General features: G+C 42.7%; 1 protein-coding gene across 6 annotated transcripts in view; it reads left to right on the top strand.

Moving 5' to 3' along the window:
* Window positions 1-22964, top strand: part of nhsl2 (NHS like 2) — a 305225-nt gene that overhangs the window by 164442 nt on the left and 117819 nt on the right. The window contains exon 1 of one of the 6 annotated variants that reach the window (XM_033030596.1): window positions 11590-11748. The exons of 4 other annotated variants lie outside the window; for them this stretch is intronic. In XM_033030596.1, coding sequence (XP_032886487.1) covers window positions 11691-11748 — 58 coding nt within the window. In that variant the 5' untranslated portion in view covers window positions 11590-11690. Of the gene's footprint in view, window positions 1-11589; window positions 11749-13659; window positions 14083-22964 lie in introns of those variants that run through there. One more of the 6 variants, XM_033030595.1, reaches the window with a different exon arrangement.

Raw genomic sequence — 22964 nt, 5'->3', positions numbered from 1 at the left:
GAACTGGTTTCTTCAAATCACGGAAAATCAACTCAAGGAGTAGAATTAGAGTGTGCAACGGTTGCTAGCCCAGTTGTTAATCTATTTTACATCTGTTTTTATTCTAAAAATATAATTCAATGGGAATAGAAACTGGGAGTGGAATATGCTGGTGACTAGCTAGCAATCTTTTCACAGTGTTGCACAGTCAAGAACTACCTTGGCTTGCATACCAATCGCACCACATCCATGTACATTTGCATTTATTGCTTTTAATGCCATAACAATATCAGGTACTTGTAGAGCCTTTGTTGTTATAGCAGCACTTCATTTGAAATGTGTGTTGCATCTGTGACCTGCAGGTGGTTCCTGCTGTAATATTTATGTTAAAGTATTTGGTCAGAAATTGAATGTTTGGTGCACCAGATATTTGTCTGCATCAGATTGGGTTTCACCAATTAACTTGTGAAAATGGGACATCCTTACTCTAAAAAAAACCCCACTAAGCTTGTGGTTTCCTCCCTTGAAAAACCATTAAAGACAACCGCACGACTAAACTGCAAGTGCTGCTTCATTCCCTCACTGCTTTATGAGAAGCAACTCATTGGTTTTAAAGAACTTAATACTGAGGCCTAAAGTTTCGGGTGGGTTGGTGGAAGATCATGGTAAATGGAGAGGAAAAACAAGGCTGGTGGAATAATGGTTGATGGGTTTGCAGGTGGAGACACACAGTAACGTGGAACTGATGGGGTCTGGTCTTGCGCTGCAGGGAGCTCCAAGCCACTGTACTGAATAAATAACACACCAGGGCCACAGACTGAACCAGCTGGGACCTAAGGATACAGATGTACAGACTCCTTCGACATATTCTCCGCATTAATGACAATTACATTTGTAAAACATTAAAATAACTGGGGGAAGGATTTATTAAATATACAAACTAATTTCCCAGCAGGGTCCCTTTGCAGCATGCTCGAAGCAATCTTAACAGTGATGTCATGTCTGCTTTCCGTTTAGTTTAGTGCAGAGATACAACACAGAAACAAGCCCTTCAGCCCAATGAGTTTGTGCCAACCAACAATTGCCCCATACACGAGCACTATCCTACACACCAAAGACAATTTATAAATTTTACCAAAGCCAAAGCCAATTAACCTACAAACCTGTATGTCTTTGGAGCATGGGAATAAACCACGCGGTCACAAGGAGAACGTACAAGCTCCATGTAGACAGCATCCGTAGTCAAGGTAGAATCGGGTCTCTGGCACCCTACCGCTACGCCACCATGCCGCCCCTATTTAAGAGTTCTAAATTAAGGTCATGTATTCTTCTTCTTCTTTCGAGTCCATCTTGTTACAAATGTTGACCTCGCTGTCATCGTCCATCCTGAAAGGAACGCAAGCTTCTGGCGACAATCAGTGGGAGCCATCACTTGTCGCAATAGATGAAGGTGGTAGCAGAATTAGCTCAGAATACTTCCAGTTTCCAGCCCCGTGTCGTGGCGCTTCTGCAATGGGGCCAAGGTCATGTATCCAACAATCGTTTGATCCAATTTCTGATAGCAAGAAATTAACGGCATAATGCATATTGATGGATATGATGGCAACTTCATGTATGACACACAGTGAGAAAGTGAGCCCCTTGCTTATGAATTGTGACCGAGTGTGCCTGTTCCCATTTCCCGATGGACAGATCTTCACCAGGAAATGGATGCAAATGTTTCAAAACATGCACAAGACATTTTTTTTGTGTGCCAGAATTCCACGTAAAAAGCCACACACAAGTTTCCAGACTGTAGGCAACTGACTCCAGGGCTTCAAAAATGTTGAATGCAAGTAAAACATGGAGCTTAACCGCAAATTTGTCACATTTTATCGTGATTGAATAAGGGAAGTCAGACAATGTGACACAAATAAACAAACTGGTGAAAAGCAAGTTGGGACAAGTGCTAAGAAGATTATCTTCACATAAAGAGTATCCTGTGTGTGGAATAGCATTGTAGATGGCGAAGAGTTGATATTAAGTTGCTTCAATAGCTACCCAGATGTTGTGATGAGAGAAGTGCAGGTTTTTACTGAGAGTCAGTTGAACTGAGATGAGGATGAATAATTTATTTTATGTACTAAATCTCCTGTATCTTGTAAAGTCTAATTTAATAGCAACGTAATGAGCTTTGCTACAGCTATGATTACTTCAGGGCTCTGTTCTGCGACATTTATTATTATTGCTCAGTGAATGGTCTGAATGGTACTGGTTAGCTGTAATGTAATGGGAAGAGTAATCTTCCTATCCTTTTAGTATCGGCTAGGATAGCTGTACTTCCAGCTTGATTTCAAATGACCGTGATGGATAACTTGTATAAGAGGGAGAAAGGTGGCAGTGCATTTGTGCATTACATGCAGATCAGATCCACGTTTCTGACATTTTTCTATTGTCAGTCCAAAACTGACCCCTACTTCAAAATTATGCAGGCACTGTAGACTATCCACTATCTGAAAGAGCCTGTGGTTTACTTATAGTTTTTAGTCCATTTAAATTTTATCTCACTTATTTGCATTAAATTCTATTTCATGTGCGCATGCCCAATTTGTTTATGTTCCCCTAAAGTCTGTTATCAACAGTAAACAAGTCCAGATCACCAATATATATCAGAAAGACAGGGGAAACTCATTCAATACTTCCCTCCAGTTTGAGAATCAACCATTACCCACTCTTTGTTCTGACACTGATCCAGTTTCGTATCTTTTTCTGTCTCATTTGTTTGACCTTTAACCCCTAACCTCCCGTTTTAAGTCTCCTTAATACTTAATACCGTGGTATTTCATCAAATGCCTTTTGGAAGTCCAGATACACATGATGCACATCATGCACATTAACTCTCTGTTGCTTCAACAAGACATTCAATTAATTTGGTCAAAAGAAGATATATTAATGGGATGTTGGGATCACTGACCAGGCCCTTAATGGTGGTGGGTTAATTGGCCATTGTACTCTGTCCCTGATATCTACATTAGTGTAGGATCATGGTAGAGTCTGAGAAGAGTTGAGAACAGTAAAAAAATAATTGGAAGCACAAAGAACTGCAGATGCTGGTTTACAAGAAGAGACACAAAGTTCTGAAGTAACTCCGGGTCAGGCTGCATCTCTGGAGAACATAGGCAGGTGAAGTTTCAGGTCGGGACACTTCTTCAGCCTGTAGAAATGATGGAATGGAAACATTGAATTATAGTAAATGGGTGTTTGATGATTAGCTCAGACTAATTTCTGTGCTGTACGACTCCATGAGACGGTGATGGTTACCTTCCTTTATTTTTCTTGAATGTGTTTGTGGGTGGGTGGGGAGGTGGCTACAGTAATATGATATGTCTCAAATACCATTGCTGTTGCTACACATTCTTGTGTTGCTGCCCTAGACGCTAGAACCCTGAGATTTTGCTGGGGCAATAGAACAAACAGTAAGACCTCTCTGGAAAAGAGCCGTGCTTAATATCTGAGATTATAAAAAATAATATCTTGTGCTCCACCCACTCAGCCAGCGATGAGCTTCAACAGAAGGGAGAAGCTGCAGCTTCCAGGTTTCCATGGAAACTTTGCAGCTAGTGGCCCTAGGAACTGTTAGCTGTATCAAGAGCCTGGATGAATATCTAATTTTAACCATCACCTTCCTGGATAAACCAGGGCTGCTGAAGGTTGAGCAATCGGCAGCTTTTATCTCCAAGGTGAAAACGCCATTTATCTTTCATAATGCAGCTCATTGCTATGGTTACTTCCTGGGATTTTGCTTGGATGTACCAGATCTCACTGGACCAACCACTTTCTAATGCTTCATCTAGGTAGTCATTCTTCCTGATTTGATACTGATGGGGTACTGTTTGAGATTCGACAGTGATGAGCCTTTCTCCTTTAATTTCCCACAATTCTGTAAATTGTTAGAGTTAATATCCATCCCGCTGCTTTGTATTCCAGGGGTAAACACAGATATAACATAGTTGATGAGAAATTGAAGACCTTTCAGTTTTAGTTACTACATTATGCCTGTGCACAGTTATTTGGATATATTTACACCCAGTTTCTCATGCAGTCAGTTTTGTGAAAAATGCCATGGAGAAACCAGAGACTCAGATGTTGGAATCTTGAGTAAACACAAAATGGTGGAGGAACTCTGCGAGCCAGGCAGCATCTGAGGAGGGAATGGCCAGAAGACACTTTGGGTTGGGACCCTTCTTCAGATATATGCCATAGACATTGGATAGGTGTAAATTGGGTACTCTTCCAGCTTTTCCTCCCTTGTACATTGCAGACATACAGGGGAACATTAAGAACATTGGTAGATCATCGCTGGCAACCATGCAGTATCCCAATATGGTTGACTCATAACTGGTTCAGGAGCAATTCGGGATGGCCAATGAATGCCAACAATGTTGATATCTATTAGGGAAATATATTTTAAGAGGTCCCTTTATTTTACTTTATCATTCACTTTGATCATTACAAATCCACAGCCCCATTAACTCACATTAACCATGTTGCTTGAAACCTACATCAAATAAAATGGTTCTATCTTGGTTTTAAAAGATGCATCTACTCCACCATCCAAAGACCTTTGAGCAATTGAATTTCAGATTTCTATGAAATCTGTTCTTGGGTGCCTGCAGATTATTTATCAGAGGAGAACAACACATCTGAGTCTTTCTTCCATCTCACCCACCAAAACCATATAGTGATGTAGGGTGGAACATTGATTCAGAGTGGTGCTTTGACTGGTAGCGTTTCCTTCCCAAATAGATTTAATGATCCCCCACAGATTAAGAATTGCTGTCTTGCAGATTAAGAATTGAATTTGTAAACATCCTTGTCACTAAAGCTTTATATCAGTTTGTGGAATAGATTAATGCACAGATAATAATAGAACCCACCTCAGATATGGTTTCAGTCAAATCACCTCATCTCTACATTTAGACATTTTGATTTGAGATTGTTACTGTAGCTATTTGAATTTCAGTCATTCGAGGTAATGACAGAAATTAAACACTTATTCCCAGAATAAACCCACACATATTAATCACTGCCATAATATCCTTAATGCCATAAAGGTGTCACATCACAACATATTGTGCATGAGTCAACCTCTTCGGATTGAGAGCTACAGTAGTTATTGCAATTAATGATGTGTACATAAAATTATGATCTTTCTTCATGTTTGTTTTTCTTTTCACTGTACTTTCTGGATGTCAACTAGGACTACATGAGTTCTGAACCTACCTGATTATGCCTTGACTTACTCCTCACTGAGAGTAAGATTTGAACTTTAAAGCTAGTCTGTGATATAAACCATCAACTAGTGTGGTTCTAAATTGTAAAGAACATACACTATCACATTTTATTCCCGTTTATCAGCAACCAATGGTAAGGGAAATAAAAAAAGCATAGAAATTGAACATTATATCTATAAAGGTGACAGGTGCCAGGAAACATTGTGTTCTAGTTCTCATCCCTGTAATATTTAGCTGAATGTTCACCCAAGAGAGAATGCTGTGAGGAACAGAGTGGGATCCTTGAGGAAGTATGGAGTTCAAGGGATGGTGGTAGTAGCTCTGTCGGTGAGGGGAACAGGGGATGGGGAGGTGAGTGGGGGCCGAGGATGGTGGGGGATGGGAAAGTTGGTCAGTGGCTGGGCATCAGAAGGTGGATGGGTAGCGGTGCATGGGAAGGTGGGTCGATGATGGGGTTGGGAAGGTGGGTTGGTGGTGCGGGATGGGTGGGTGGGTCAGTGAGGGGGGGGCGGGAGTGTGTGTCACTGGTGGGGATGGGAAGGTGGATCAGTGGTGGGGGATGGGACGGTGGGTCAGTGATGGGGGTTGAGAAGGCAGGTCAGTGGTGGGGGATGGGAGGGTGAGTTGGTGGCGGGGCATAGGAAGGTAGATCTGAGGCGGGGATGGGAAGGAAGGTCAAAGATGGGGGGAGGGAAAGTGGATTGATGGCTGGTTTTCTGTTGGGGTTTAGTACGGATTAAGTGTGATTTGGAACATCCTATAGATGTGGGAAGCAGCTGATGGATATGTTGTCAGGATGGAAGGCATGTTCCAGCACCAGTCATTTGGATGGGATCAGATTGTTGGAGTTTCCACTGAATGGAATTTGAGATCAGTAATATGGGGAGAATGAGGGAGAGCTTTCACAAGGGATTGGTATTTTACTTGAGAAGACCTACCTGAAACATGCTCCCAAATCCAGACTTCATGAGCCAGGTCTATTCATGGTCTATTCTGTGGAAATAAATTATTCAGTGTCAGATAAACACTGCAGCTGAAGGAAGTCCCAGTTTTTTGTGTGTCCAGTTTTCGTATGTGACTGATTTTTCATTAAGATTCACTAATGTACAGATCACAAGAATCCAGTTTCTCAGCAACCAACTTCAATTCCTCAAGGTACAAGACACTGTAGATGCTGGAATCTTGAGTAAAAAACAAACTTCTGGAGGGTGACCAGTATAGAAGTTGGGAGGTCAGTCGCAGTTATATAAGACTTTGGTGAGGTCACATTTAGAGTATTGTGCTCAGTTTATGGCACCATGTTATAGGAAAGACATTGTCAAGCTGGAAAGGGTGCAGAGAAGATTTAAGAGGATGTTGACAAGACTCAAGGGCCTGAGCTGTAGGGCGAGGTTAAGCAGGCTAAGACATTATTCCTGGGAGCGCAGGAGGATGTGGGGCGATCTTATAGAGGTTATAAAGTTATGAGAGGAATAGATCGGGTAAAGAAACAAAGTCTATTGCCCAGTGTAGGGGAATTGAGACCCAAAAACATTGGTTTAAGGTGAGGAGGGAAGATTTAATAGAAACCTGAGGGGTAACTCTTCCATACAAAGGGTGGTGGATGTATGGAACGAGCTGCCGGAGGTGATAATAGAGGCAGGTACTATTGCAATGTTCAAGCCCGGTACATGGATAGGATAGGTTTGTAGGCATAGAAACATAGAAAATAGGTGCAGGAGTAGGCCATTCGGCCCTTCGAGCCTGCACCGCCATTCAATATGATCATGGCTGATCATCCAACTCAGTATCCTGTACCTGCCCTCTCCATACCCCCTGATCTCTTTAGCCACAAGGGCCACATCTAACTCCCTCTTAAATATAGCCAATGAACTGGCCTCAACTATCTTCTGTGGCAGAGGCCCTAACATATAGCCCTAACGCAGGCAGGTGGGACTAATGTAGATGTGACATGTTGGTTGGTGTGGGCAAGTTTGGCCTAAGGACCTGTTTCCACGCTGTATAACGCTGTCTGTATCTATGACTAACTCAGCGGGTCAAGCACTATCTGTTTCACACAATGAAGTCTGAAGAAGTCTGCATCCCAACCCAAGACATTGTCTGTCCATTTCCCTTCACAGGTGCTGCCTGATCTGCTGAGTCCCTCCGGCAGTTTGTTTCTTGCTTTCAATTCCCAGAGCTATATGTGGTTCAGGATAAGACAGTTGTCATCTAAATTCACAACTGAAAGGCAGATTAGTAGCCTGGATTTTTCAGTCTGTGGCGAAGGGATATGGCCAGAGGAGGGGAATCGAGGACCAGAGGACATTGGTTTAAAGTGAAGGGGAAAATATTTAATAGGAATCTGAGGGATAACTTTTTCACTCAAACGGTAGTGGGTGTATGGAATGAGCTGCCAGAGGAGCTAGTTGAGGCAGGTACTATCCCAAAATTTAAGAAACAGTTAAATAGGTACATGGATAGGACAGGTTTGGAAGGAAATGGGCCAAACATGGAAAGGTGGGATTAGTGTAGCTTGGACGTTGGCTGGTGTGTGGCAAGTTGAGCCGAAGGGCCTGTTTCCAAGCTGTATGACTCTTACGCAAACTTACTCCCAAAGATCGTGTATATCAGTGTGTGGACTCCCTAACACAGTCAGTTCCAGCTCCTTGCCTTCTGTTGGGCATGTGTGGTTTCAGTTCATGCCATCATTATGACAGAGTGACAAAACTGACAAATGGCAAACCAAGAAACATAAAGCTCTTAATTTAACTTTTAAAACATTTTGCAGAGAGCAAAAATGTATATTATGACCTACATAATGGTTTTGGCAGAAGATGAATGGTAACTTAGGGGCACATTTCTTGTTTAATGGCAATATGTGTACTCCAGAAGCTGCCGTTAAATTGCCTCCATTGCTATGGTGACAGTCAATGGACAAGTCATAGAATAGCCCCTAGTTTATCCCCATCTCAAATTCTGAGCAGGACACACTTCGGTGAGATGAGTAACCATTAGATAAAATATGTGACCAGCCAGCAGGTCTAGTTGGCAACGCTATCAGTCGGCTTATTATAGTGCAACGGACAATGTACAATGTGGATACCATTGTAACCAAGTTTCGTCTTTCCGCTGACTGGTTAGCACGGAACAAAAGCTTTTCACTGTACCAATAAACAAGAAATTGAACTCAAACTCAATCTGCAGGAGGAACCAAGCAAGCCGAGCAGCATCTGCGGATGAAAAGGAATGGTCACTGTTTCAAGTCAGAGTGTGGAGAGGGAAGATAGTTAGCATAAAGAGGAGAGGGAGAGTGGTGAGACAGAAGCGAAAGGTGATCGGTGGACCGGGGAAGGGTAAAGGTTGGCGGGCACATAGAGCCAGGTAGTCGGGAGCTCTATCTCCTTGCAAGCAGCTTCTCAGAGAAATTGTGCACCTAATATCAAGCCACCTGAAAATTCCTTTACTCCTTATCTGCGACTCTCTTCCTTTAGTTTGGAGGTGTCCCTGTTCCATTGGAGATTGGAGTAGGCAAGATAATTCCTGTAGCTAAAACCTTCCTCCCTTGAAATCCCTGAAGGTTGTGCAGCATCTACATTAACTAGACCAAACAAAATATTCACCAAATGAGTCTGGCAATCTAAATAACTGCAACAGATCATCATGTAGATTTATGGCTATATGCCCCTATCCCCGAACTCAATCTCCGCTACATTGACGACATCATGCTACCTCCTGCACCCACGCAGAACTCACTGATTTCATTAACTTTTCTACTAATTTGCATCCTGCACTCAATTTCACTTGGACCATCTCCGACTTCTTCCGACCATTTCTTGACTTCACCGTCTCCATAACAGGAGATAGACTATCGACTGACATCTATTATAAACCTACTGACTCCCACAGCTATCTAGACTACACTTCTTCCCACCCTGCTTCCTGTAAAGACTATGCCCTCTCCCAATTCCTCTGTCTATGGTGCATCTGCACCCAAGCTGAAGTGTTCCATACCAGGATATCTGGGATGTCTTCATTCTTTAGGGAACAGGGGCTCCATCTTCCATCATAGATGAGGCCCTCACTAAGGTTTCCTCAATATCCCACTCCTAGCTCCCCCTCCTCTCAGTCGCAATAGGGACAGAGTTCCCGTAGTCCTCAACTTTCACCCCATCAGCCGTCACATACCAAACATAATACTCCGCCATTTTCGCCACCTCCAACGAGATCTAACCACTAGCCTCTTCTTCCCCCCTCCACCACTTTCCGCTGAGATCTTTCCATCCACAACTCCCTGGTTAACTTGTCCCCTCCCACCCCTCCCACCCCCTCCACAGGTACTTTCCCCTGCAACCACAGGAGATGCAACAACTGCCCCTATATCGCCCCCTTGACTCCGTCGAAGGACCCCGACAGTCGTTTCAGGTGAGGCAGAGGTGCAGTTGCACCTCCTCCAACCTCATCTATATCCGTTGTTCCAGGTGTAGGTTCCTATATATCAGCGAGACCAAGCACAGGCTCGGTGATCGTTTTGTTGAACACCTCCGCTTTGTCCACCTTAACCTACCTGATCTTCTGGTTGTTAAACACTTCTAACTGCATTGTCAGAGTGAGGCCCAGCGCAAATTGGAGGAACAGCACCTCATATTTCGCTTGGGCAGCTTACACTGCAGTGTTACACTGCAGTGGATAAATGTGAGGTTATCCATTTTGGTGGCAAAAACAGGAAAGCAGACTATTATCTAAATGGTGGCCGACTAGGAAAAGGGGAGATGCAGCGAGACCTGGGTGTCATGGTACACCAGTCATTGAAAGTAGGCATGCAGGTGCAGCAGGCAGTGAAGAAAGCGAATGGTATGTTAGCTTTCATAGCAAAAGGATTTGAGTATAGGAGCAGGGAGGTTCTACTGCAGTTGTACAGGGTCTTGGTGAGACCACACCTGGAGTATTGCGTACAGTTTTGGTCTCCAAATCTGAAGGACCACAGAGGGTAGTCGAGGCCAGTTCATTGGCTATATTTAAGAGGGAGTTAGATGTGGCCCTTGTGGCTAAGGGGATCAGAGGGTATGGAGAGAAGGCAGGTACGGGATACTGAGTTGGATGATCAGCCATGATCATATTGAATGGCGGTGCAGGCTCGAAGGGCCGAATGGCCTACTCCTGCACCTAATTTCTATGTTTCTATGTTTCTATGTTCTATGTTATGAATATGAACTTCTCTAACTTCAAGTAAGTTCTTGCTCTCCATCCCTCCCCCCTTCCCAATTCATCAACCCGTCTGACTGTCCTTGATTCAATTTTATCTCTGTTTGCTTTGTTGTTACCTTCTTTTAGCGAACAATGATCTATTCTACATTTCCATTGATCCCCATCCCCTTTGTCTCATTTTCACACCTTAAACTTCCTTATCTTTGTATCACCCCCTCCCCTGACTGAAAAAGGTTCTCGACCTGAAACGTCACCCATTCCTTCTATCCAGAGATGCTGCCTGTCCCACTGAGCTACTCCTGCATTTTGTGTCTAACTTTGGTTTAAACCAGCATCTAGAGTTCCTTCCTACACATGTACTACAATATTGTTGATATCTTAAAAATCTCACACAAGGCCAGATTACCTCTGAAGATGGGTCCTGACCCAAAACGTCACCTATCTATGTTCAGGGATGCTGCCTGCCCCGCTGAGTTACTGCCGCACTTTGCGTCCTTCCTCAAATAAATCAATGTTATCCTACTTCTTTCTGCCCAGTCTAAAGTTGTGGTCTGCTCAAAATGCACATTCAAAAGTGGGGTTTGGATAGTAGGTCAATGGGTCTTGGGCTACTGCCCAATTCACGACCAAGCAGCCAAGAGTTCAAGTTCAAGTTCAAGTGAGTTTATTGTCATGTGTCCCTGTATAGGACAATGAAATTCTTAGACATAAGGCAGTCGCAGATGCATCGATATGCATTGAGTAGAATTCATTGGGTGGTGATTCTAATTGTCAATCTTTGGGCACACAGGTCAATTGATATTCACTTATTACTGCCCCACGATGTAAAATCTATCGTAACGCAGAACAGGCGGGAAGCAAACCCAGGTGCTTCCTGTTTCACAATCTTAAATCGTTGTTGCTGTAACTAGCTGACCCATTGAGGTAATTACTTCTGGTTATCAGTTAATTACGGTGGTTTGGAACAGGTATTAATTACTGAAATTAATATTAAAACAAGTGAAATCAAACACCACAGCCACAGTATTGTTGCTTTTTCTCGTTGGTACCAGGAAGGAATTCAAACAGTGCCTCTCCCCCTCCCTCCCTTTTGTTCCTGTGGTACGCAGGGCCCATTTCCCATAGGAACTGTTTGTAATGATGCACCCTGTGCAGGCTGCGCTGGGGCTAGCACTTTGCTGCTGGCAATCCTCCAAACAATCCAGGCAAGAGGGAAGTGGAGAGGGATGAGCTGCAACATGGTAATAAGGGATGATGGGCAACACCTATGAAAAAGAGCAACCGGGCCAGAGAAAGAAAAAAAACAAAGGTATTGTTTTGTTGTATCGTGCTGGATTTCCCCATAGGCTTCGGGTGAGAAAAATCAGTTGCTGCACTACTTGTATGGAGCAGGTAACAGACATCTTTGCTGGGTTGCTTTTAGCAGAAATGCAGAGGGTTACTGTAAACTGGGACTCTCAAGCGGATTAAAAGATCGAGGAGGATTACAGTGTTAATTTATTCTGATTGATAGCAAAAAATAACAGCAGGCAGCCATGTGTGATTTCTTAGTGCAGCTTGTTGCTTGGTATCTGCTGACATTTTCCGATAAGGATTGAATCAGTGTCAGTACAGACCCCATACTCGGGCTGCTAAGTGATACTTCTGATGTCATTTCTAGAGGGGATATTCTTGTTGAGGAAAACACAGCCAGTCTGCTAATCAATAAATGAGTGACTGATTCCCAAATCCTTACATAAGTAGCCACGACAGACTGTGTGAAAATAGATAAAATTGTATTGGAACGTTACAATCTAAGGAGCTGAATATTAAGTATGCCTTTGCATTACATCATATTTGGCTTTAGTCCTGTACCAGGAACTATCGATCGTTGGCTGTATGTGGGTGTGTGAAGGGCATTGAGGATAGGAAGAGTGGTGTGTGTGTGTGTGTGTGTACATACGTGTGTGTGTGTGTGTGTACGTGTGTGTGTGTGTGTGTGTGTGTGTGTGTGTGTGTGTGTGTGTGTGTGTGTGTGTGTGTGTGTGTGTGTGTGTGTGTGTGTGGTATGCATTTGCGCACGTATGTTTGCATTGTATATGGATTTCTGTTTTGAATATCTAATATGGGTGTGAAGAGTGGACAGGATGCTGGTGTGTAGGTGGTGTGTTTTGGAGCAGGGAGGCCGATGCTATTCATTCTGTGCTAAGACAATACGTAGATGGCAACTCAAATAGTTAATGTTTATTGTTGCAAACAAAGAATTTGGGGGACATAAAGTGCTGGAGTAACTTAATGACTTCGACAGATTCTCTGGAGAAGCTGGATAGTTGGCATTTCAGATCGGGACCCTTCTTTAGACATCTTCAGAGAGTTTGGGGGCATTTAAAAAAATGTTTTATCTTTATTATTATAAATTGACAGCAAATTGGTGAATGGTGCCTGGGAATGTGGGAGAAGTTACAGCCTTAAATCTGTGATAAATGTAAGAAAATTACATTTTGTTTGATCTTCATTAGATCTCAATAAAAATGAGCAAAATCTAGCAAGGTACAAATAAAGTAAATAACACCTTAGAATTCTTCGGATTTGTCCTGCTCTTATGGGCACGTGACAGTATGCAACGTAATTGAAGTTTCCAGGATCGCTAAAATTGGTAACATCAGTAAAATTATGTTTATAGGATTTGTGAATGGACAGTGCTTAACAAAGTAATGACACTTTGAATTTAAAATTAAGGCATCACAAGTACCTGTACTATCATATGAAGCATGAATATTTTTTAAAGCTGTTTGAATGATGAAAGAGTTAAGGCTGAAGTTTGGTTCTGGAGAATATGAGATGAATGCTGCTTTCACTGGTGTAGTTATAGATTGATAATATAACAATTACTGCAAGAGCTCTTAAACAGATGCTTTTTCAATGCAGGTGTGTTAGTGCACATCTGCATTTCTCATTGATGGGTTTTTTTAAATCAAGCTTGTAAAGAAATCACATTTTTATTTATTTAGTATTCTCAAAAATCCAAAGTTTTTTTGGTAAACTTGGTAAAATAAGATTATAAATGCTCTAATCGATGAAACATTAATCAGCATTATTAATATTTTGTGCCTGTTGTCTGTTCCAGGTTTTGCTTTAAGCTTCTGGAGCTGATAGTTCTTTGCTGGATAAGTGGAGGGAGGGGATGGGAGGGGAGAGGAGGGGGTGGGAGGGTGTTGGTAGCGAGTAGGGCTGGCTATTCAGCTTGTCTAATAGGAAAGGCATGGCTTCACAAGGTCTGCAGATCTTACGCAGATTGGGCCCAGACTGAATCATTGTAAAAACATGTTATATCTGCTGCAAAACCTCGAGAAGGAAGGCACGACACAAGTGGGAAGGAAAGGGGACTGGGTTGTGACAATGGGCTGATCTGAGTTTAGTAAAACAGAGTTCCTGCTCACTTCCTATGTTCCCGAGTCAACAGATTTGAAGGGAAGTTACCGTTTAGTTTTGCTTTTTTTTTTGTTGCAAATGAGCTAATGGGATTTTTTAGCTTGTTGCATTACAATGTGGTGTTAACCACATTTCTTACATGCTGGTGGCTGTACTCCTATGCTTTGGAGCATTTGTACAGAGAAGATGGATTATAAATCGAATATCGTAACAATTTCTCGCAGTATGGGAGGTAGGAATCTCTGGTGTAAAAGTTTGAAAGTGTGCTGCATTCTGAATTTTAATTTTAATGCAATAAAAAGTTAAATTAAGCTCATGATTAAATTATCACAGATGAGCCACCACTTTACTACATAATGTGCAATGGCAATATTTCAGTCCAGTGATATTTCATGCTACAGTCTTTCCGTTTGCTCATTCTCTTTTTAAATTGTAATCAAGATTTCTTCAGGCATATACCGTGAGATGTGGTGATGATTAGGGCTAGATTGTAGGAGTGATGCATTGCATACCATACCTTGCCTATCTTTGTAATTGTCTTTTTAGAAAGGAAAATCAGAAAAATAAATGGATGAATTAGACTTCATTGTGGTTCAGGAATTGTCCTTTAACAGCAAGTAGTGGGATCCTGCATTGATCATTCCTTTTGGGATTTTATTCTGCTGTCATTCACAGTGAATGAGATAGTGTGAAGAAGCTGATGTAAAAAGCCTGCTCACTTTACCTACTACAGGAATAAAAGCCAGGGTGGACGTAAAGCTGACTTTCGGTACATTGCCATGTGAAGCCAGAATTAGCCCCAGTCTGGTCATAGTCACATTACAGACAACGATTTATTTTTGAATTAACTTGCCAACCATTATGTTAATTAGAAAGCTGTATCTTTTCATATTAAATTCTGGATGATGAATAGGTGGCTGTTGATAACATCTACCGTAATCTAATTATGATTAATGAAGGAAGTTGTGGGGGGTGGGGAGAGGGGAAAGATCATATCAATTGCTATTATAAACCTGTGGCAATGGAATCCAAAACATAATGCTTTTTTAGGAGTCACTACCAAGAGCTTTTTCCTGTCTTAATTCTTTTAAATTGATGATCAATATCATAAAAAAAGAAACAACTTTAGATCATATAGTTTAGCTATATTCTGTTCTGGGTTTGATAGGAGATGCATTTCTTTAAGAAATTCCCCAAATCTTGCAAGAGGATATTACATTTCTCTGTCAATGCTGAGGGTTAACCCACTGTCCAGAAGTACTGAGCCCTTGATGTTAATGGCTCCTGCTTGTTCTCTCAGTGGCATTGAGATTTACTAAAGTGGTCTTAGTAATGTCGGACAAGGTAGGAAAGAATCAGTCTGAATTCCTGCGTCTCATTACATTCCTGTAAAAACTATATAAATGCTATAAAATAGCCGGGAGAGACTAGGGGTCGTTTCTTTAGAGAAATGTAAGCTCCCAAGAGTGGTCTTCTAAATTCTGAAACGTTTAGAACATAATGTGGAATAGTACAGTACAGGAAGACACCCTTCGACCCATAATGTCTTTGCCAAACTGATGCCAAATACCACACTAATCTCCTCTCCCTGCATTCCCAGGATATCAATATGCCTGTCTAAAGGAATCCTACATGCCACTGTGGTATTTGTATTTACCACTCCTGGCAGTGTCACCAGGTTCTGTGTCAAACTAGCCCCACATGTCTCCTCTAAATGTTGCCCCTGTCACTTTAAAGAGCGGTTTTGATAGAATGATTGCTGATTAAGCATTTTAACTGGTAGGGAGCAGTAAAGCTAAAGGACGCATCTATAAGATGGTTAGGCAGAGATCTGGTTGGGTATTCAGAAGAAACAACTTTACCCAAAGAGCTGTGAGAAATGTGGAACTGGTGTTCTCAGTGTGTAGTTTGAATGGGCAGCACAGTGGCACAGCAGTGGAGTTGCTGCCTTACAGCGTCAGAGACCCTAAGTTTGATCCTGTCTACGGGCGCTGTCTGTAGGGAGTTTGTACATTTTCTCTGAGATTGAGTGAGTTTTCTCCGGGTGCTGTGGTTTCCTCCCACACTCCAAAGATGTGAAGGCTTGTAGGTTGATTTGTCTTCTTTAGTCTTTAGAGATACAGCACAGAAATAGGTCCATCAGTCCATCATTAGTGACCCCGTTCACTAGCACTATCCTGCACACTAGGGACAATTTGCAGAAGCCAATTAGCACTAATGTACGGGGGGTGATTGCTGTGTAGGAACGTACTTGTGCACTGGGTAGTCGCTGGTCAGCACCGACTCGTTGGCCGAAGGTCCTGTTTCCACGCTGTATCTCTAAACGTTTTTAAAAGTCTAAATTATTTTAAGGGGTGGCTGGACAAGCGTACAAGGGCGAAAGGAACATGGGGTCATGTCGATAGATTTAATAAAGGAAAGCCAGGAGGAGGCTTGAGTGAAGCATAAACACCATCATGGACTGGCTGGGCCAAATGGCCTGTGACTACTGAGTATCCTGTGTGTTCATAGGTTATCCTATGCTAACGTCAGGTGTGGCGTGATACCATTGAATACTCCATTACACTTATGACCTGGACTTCTGAGGAATAACCAGAGAGCGACTGGCCATGTGTCATCTTCCTCCTTCTTCCTCCAGCATGTGGCGTCAGCTCCCTCTCTTCCTCCGACAGATGCTCACACCTCCAAACGAGGGCACGTCTAGCAAACAGTTAGACACAAACATAAAATCTGACATTCTTGCTTTAAGACTATGCTTTAAAAATAAATCTTTAAGAGCACTAAACCCTGACCGGTGCATTTAATAGAACTGGTTGCTTGTGAGTTACAGCTGCCTTTCCATCCACATGCTGACTCGCGGGTAGTGCAGATGGAGTAGTGCAATTTTTTTCCAGGGTGGTGCTTGAACCTAGCCTTAGTCATCAACAGAGCCGTCAGGGCACAGATGTGGAGGTATGAGGGCAGCAGTAAACAGATCACATGCCCCTCAATCTTCACACACAGTTGCCATGGCCAATTATCTCTTTAATCGATGGTCAATGGTTCATTATTATCACATGTACAGACATACAGTGACCTCTTTTTGCATACAGTTCAGTAAAGTATTGCCATATCGAGGCACAATCACCAATTAGTATAAAATGCATAGAATTAGTCCACTGCGATCCCGCATGCAAGAGTCACCAGGTTCTGGCGCCATTTTCAAAGTCCAGGCTGGTCCGCATGGAGTGGGGCCTGATCCAGGTGAGCCTCAGGCTGTTGCATGGCCTCCAGACATCGTCCAGCAAACCGTCATCTGCCCACATTCAGGCGTTGTGTCCCGGGGATTTTTCCTGCATCTAGCTTGTCCAGTCCTTTTATAATTTTATACATTTCTAAAAATGTATACCCTCTCATCCTTCTAAATTCCGGTCAATACAAGCCCACTCTTTCCAATCTTTCCTCGTATGATCAGTCCCGCCATCCCAGGGATCAACTTCGTGAACCTACGTTGCACTGCCTCAATAGCAAGGATGTCCTTCCTCAAATTAGGAGACCAAAACTGCACACAATACTCCAGATGTGGTCTCACCAGTGCCCTGTACAACTGCAGAAGGACTCTTTACTGAAATCCTCTCGTTACGAAGGACCCAAGGACTTGATGGGGAGTGGCATTACAATCTACTAGGCTGAATCTTTCAGTCTTTCAAAAGCTCTTAGGGCCACTTAATAGCCCAATTTATTTATTTTCATGGATTCAAAACAGAAAGCTTTTTTTCCATAGAGTCACAGAGCGACACAGTGTGGAAATAGGCCCTGCGGCACAACTTGCCCACACCGGCCAACATGTCTCGGCTACACTAGTCCCACCTGCCCGCATTTGGTCCATATCCCTCCAAACCTGTCCTATCCATGCACCTGTCTAACTGTTTCATACAAGTTGGGTTAGTCCTCTGGCAGCTTGTTCCATACACCCACCACTCTTTGTGTGAAAAGGTTACCGCTCAGATTCCTGTTTAATCTTTTCCCCTCATCCTTCTAAACTCCAGTGAATACAAGCCTAGTCTTTTCAATTTTTCCTCATATGGCAGTCCCGCCATCCCAGGGATCAATCTCGTGAACCTACGCTGCACTGCTTCAATCACAAGGATGTCCTTCCTCAAATTAGGAGACCAAAACTGTACACAATACTCCAGATGTGGTCTCACCAGAGCCCTATACAACCAAAGGACAGGGGACGATTCTTTTCAGATATATCATTGTGATGTATGAGGTAAACTTTTTATTCACACGTTTCTTCATGATACATTTCTCATTTTATTGTTGTAATGAAAATGTTGTGATTATAAAATGAACTGCGTATATTGGCAATAACTGTACTCGAGGGAATTATGAGGGGAAATTAGATTTTTGTAAGGTGAATAGTGTCGGATAAACCCTGACTAATTCTTCTCAGGGCAGGATACCAACTGGAATTAGAACATAGAACATGGGACTTTAAAGATACAGCGTGGAAACAGGCCTTTCGGCCAATCGAGTACACAACCAGTATACTATCATTACCCTAGGGACAATTTACAATTTACAGAAGTCAATTAACCTACAAACCTATATGTGTTTCGAGTGTGGGAGGAAACCGGGACATCCGGAAAATACTCGCGCGGTCACAGGGAGGACGTACAAACTCCGTACAGACGACTCCTGTCGTTGGGTTTGAGCCTGGGTCTCTGTTGCTGTAAGGCACTACCACTTACTTCCCAACACCCATTAGGTTTTTAAACACGACAATCTCAAATAAGCTCTGAACTACATAGACTATTATTGTTATTATTGCACCAATTACTGTTTGTTTGTTTTTATGTGTATGTACTGTATGCATGTGTGTATGTAAATTATCTGTAAATATGTGAGTAACATAGAAACATAGAAATTAGGTGCCATTCGGCCCTTCGAGCCTGCACCGCCATTCAATATGATCATGGCTGATCATCCAACTCAGTATCCCGTACCTGCCTTCTCTCCATACACCCTGATCCCCTTAGCCACAAGGGCCACATCTAACTCCCTCTTAAATATAGCCAATGAACTGGCCTCAACTACCTTCTGTGGCAGAGAATTCCAGAGATTCACCACTCTCTGTGTGAAAAATGTTTTTCTCATCTCAGTCCTAAAAGACTCCCCCCTTATCATTAAATCCTAAAAGACTTCCCCCTTATCAGTGTATATACACACACTGAACTTTTGTTCTCTTTTTTTATATTGTTTACAGTGTACTATGTTCACATATTCTGTTGTGCTGCTGCCAGTAAGAAATTCATTATTTTATCTGGGACATATGACATTAAAACACTCTTGACCCTTGACTGCACCACTGTGCTGTCCTGGAATGGTATAGAACAGGAATTAGCCCCTCAGTTTACCATGTCTGTGCCAAACATCTCATGATTGGAAAATGCACAAAGTGTTGGAGTAACTCAACAGATCAGGCAGCATCTCTGGCGAACAAGGACAGATAATATTTCGGGTAGGGACCCATCCTCAGACTAATTATGGGGGTGGGGGTTGTGGAATTTGGAAAAGCAGTGCGGGCAGGTCAAAGCCTGGCAGGTGTAGCCTGGTCTGTAGAAGAGTCTCGACCCAAAACATCACCTATTCCTTCTCTTCAGAGATGTGACCTAACCTGCTGAGTTACTCCAGCATTTTGTGTTTATTGTCGGTATAAACCAGCATTTTCCATTTCTTCCTACACCAGGAATGAGTGGGTTAGCTTATGATGATCGCTTGACAGCATTGGGCCTCTACTCGCTGGACTTGAGAAGGTTGAGGATGGACCTCATTGAAACTTACAGAATAATGAAAGGTATAGATAGAGTGGATGTGGAAAGGATTCCACTGATGGGAGAGTCTGGGACCAGAGGTCATGGCCTCAGAATTAAAGGTCGCTCTTTAGAAAGGAGGTGAGGAGGAACTTCTTTAGTCGGAGGGTAGTTAATCTGTGGAACATTGCCACAGAGAGCTGTGGAGGCCGTCAGTGGATATTTTTAAGGCAGAGATAGACAAACTCTTGATTTGAACGGGTGCCAAGGGTTATGAGGAGAAGGCAGGAAAATGGGATTAGGAGGCAGAGATCAGCCATGATTGAATGGTGGAGTAGACTCGATGGACCCAATGGCCTAATTCTACTACTATAACTTGTGAACATCAGAGTTCTGTGTGAGGAGGGGTGTTAAATATGAAACAGTAGATGGTTGTGTGTTCAATGGCGAACAATATATGGTTTGGGATAATGGTTGTGGAGCAGTCGTTATTCAATACCCCTGATGTGCTGATGTGGAACTGCAGACTACAGCCAGGAAGGTCCAGGTTTCAAATGAAATGCCAAGGAATATTAACCAGCCTCAACCAGGGAGCTCCAATTGACACCAGCTAATCTAAATTCTCTAATTTTAAGAGCGGTATGAATGTTGATTTCTCAAATTTGTAGTAACCCCTGCATTCACTCTCTCTCGTCACCCATCCACCACCCTAGTCGGCCTGCCAGTTCAATTGTTTGCACCCTTATCCCTTCATTATCACCTCTTCCACAGCCAACAATGGACTATTGTGCACTCTGCCTTTCCTTGGACATCAGTGCTGGTCTGACGATCTGAACCTTTTCATACCTCTAGTTTCCCTCCCCTCCTGACTCCCAGTCTGAAGAAGGCTTTTTTTATACCTGAAACGTCACCTATTCCTTTTGTCCAGAGATGCTGCCTGATCCTTTAAGTCTATCTTCGGCGTAATCCTGCATCTGCAGTTCTTTCCTACACATTTCATGTCGAGTCTGAAGAAGGGTTTCTGCTCGAAACGTTGCCTATTTCCTTCGCTCCATAGATGCTGCTGCACCCGCTGAGTTTCTCCAGCACTTTTGTCTATCATAAATTCATAAGTTCCAGTCGCAGAATTAGGCCATTCAGCCCATCGTCTACCTCATCATTTAATTATGGCTGATCTATCCTTCTCTCTCAACTCCATTCTCATTCCTTCTCCCCACAACCCCTGACACCCTTACTAATCAAGAATCTGTCAATCTCTGCCTTAAAGATATCCATTGACTTGGCCTCCACAGCATCCTGTGTTAATGAATTCCACAGATTTACCACCTTCTGACTAAAGAAATTCCTCCTCATTTCCTTTCTAAAGGTACATGAATTTAGGAAGGGGAAAGGTGGGTGGAGGGGAATGGAATAACTTATGGTTCCCACCCTTGGATCCCTGCTTTGTGATTCCTTCTGGAAAAAGCTTCGATCTCTGTATTTTAAAGAAGGCTTGAGCTTAGCTGTGGAGATGCTTGTGGCCAAATAAAGATGACTAGAATGAGGAAAGAAAGGGTCATGCAGCTGAGGTTTAGTAGGGAAGGCCCACATCCTGGTGCTGTGCTTCAGTAAGAATTGGTTCCCTCAGGAGAGATGCAGAAAATTGGAAAAAAAGAAAGGTTAGGCCTCATTTGGAGGGCATGGCTCCAAGGTGAAAGGGGTAGAGTTTGATGGAGATGTGCGGGGCAAGTTTCCGGTCTTCTCCCCATAACCTCTAACACCTGCACTAATCAAGAGTGACTACAATAGTGGTATTTCAGAGACATTTGGATAAGCATGGATTGGAGGAATATGGATTATGTGCAGGCAGATCAGGGTTGGTCTTGGCATTATGTTCGGCACAGACATTGCACCTCACACTTATTTGAATTGCTCTCCATTAGCCATTCCTTCCCCAGCTGACCAAGATCCTGCTGTAATTGTTGATCACCATCTTCGCTGTCTACATACCATCCATTTTAGTGAACATCCATCCTCTCCCTTTCGTGGTGAGCGCAGAAAGCATTGATCTTTCCAGGTGTAATACCCCGCTATCGCTTGAGCTACTACGCTTGCCACAGCTGCCGAACATCCGTCTCATCCTCCAGTTTAGACTGAAAGTGCCCCTTTGCTTTTCTGATGACCTTATCAAGGCCGCAGGTGAACTTCTTATATGATTCTGCATTGCTAAACATGAACGCCCAAAGTGTTCACTTTATCTATTTGTGGAACCATCTATCCACAGAAAAGAATATCTAAAAGATATTTGGTAACATGTTGTTTCAGGAAAGCTCGAATCAAACTTTGTTCATCTTCCCGCAGATCTTAAACAGCTTTAGGAATAGTTTTGATACAAACACTGGCGCATTATAGAATAAACTTTCTATGTTTTGTTTGACTTGGTCTGAATCCCTGCATGTTTTTGAACAATCTTAAGAGAAAATGAATTAAACATTTCTACAGAAGACAGACACAAAATGCTGGAGTAACTCAGCGGGACAGGCAGCATCTCTGGAGCGAAGGAATGGGTGAAGTTTTGGGTGGAGACCCTTCTTCAGATTGAGTCTGTAGAAAGGGTTCAACCTGAAGCGTCATTGATTCCTTCTCTCCAGAGATCCTGCGGTCTGAAGGGTCTCAACCCGAAAAGTCACCCATTTCCTCTCACTCGAGATGCTGCTTGTCCCGCTGAGTTACTGCAGAATTTTGTGTCTATCTTCGGTTTAAACCAGCATCTGCAATTCCTTCCTAGAAATTTTATTCCCTCTTAATACATGAACTACATAAACACATTATTGAACACTGCACTCTTCCATTGTTGAAAATTTACTGAAAATGTAGGATTCCCCTTTAATTAAATCTAATATCAGTTATAACGGAGAATGCAATTTTTATTTGAATATAAATTAAAAGGACCACACCAACTAAAGAGACAGCTATTTTACAGGCTGCATTGTTTGACACTTTCACAGAGACATCCTGAATTCAATGGAACAATGTAAACAAACAAATCTATTCATGTCTCCTCACTTTCCACTGCAACCACATTTACTTAGTAAACTCATACATCTTTTTTCTCAAAAATATGTCACTGTTTAACTAAAGCAAACAGAACAAGCACACGATAAGAACAAGCACAGGTGCCATTGCCTTCCAGGTCTACTGGGCATTTGATTCCTGTTATCCATGACCCTTTTAGATCTTGTATCCGGCTTTGTAAATTCTGGAGAAGCTCTGGGAACCTGCATTTTAGAACAGTCTGAAGAATGGTCTCAACCCGAAACCATTCCATCTCTCCAGATAT

Source organism: Amblyraja radiata, chromosome 12, assembly GCF_010909765.2.
Source record: "Amblyraja radiata isolate CabotCenter1 chromosome 12, sAmbRad1.1.pri, whole genome shotgun sequence".
Lineage (NCBI taxonomy): Eukaryota > Metazoa > Chordata > Chondrichthyes > Rajiformes > Rajidae > Amblyraja > Amblyraja radiata.
This window is presented reverse-complemented; position numbering and strand designations above follow the sequence as displayed.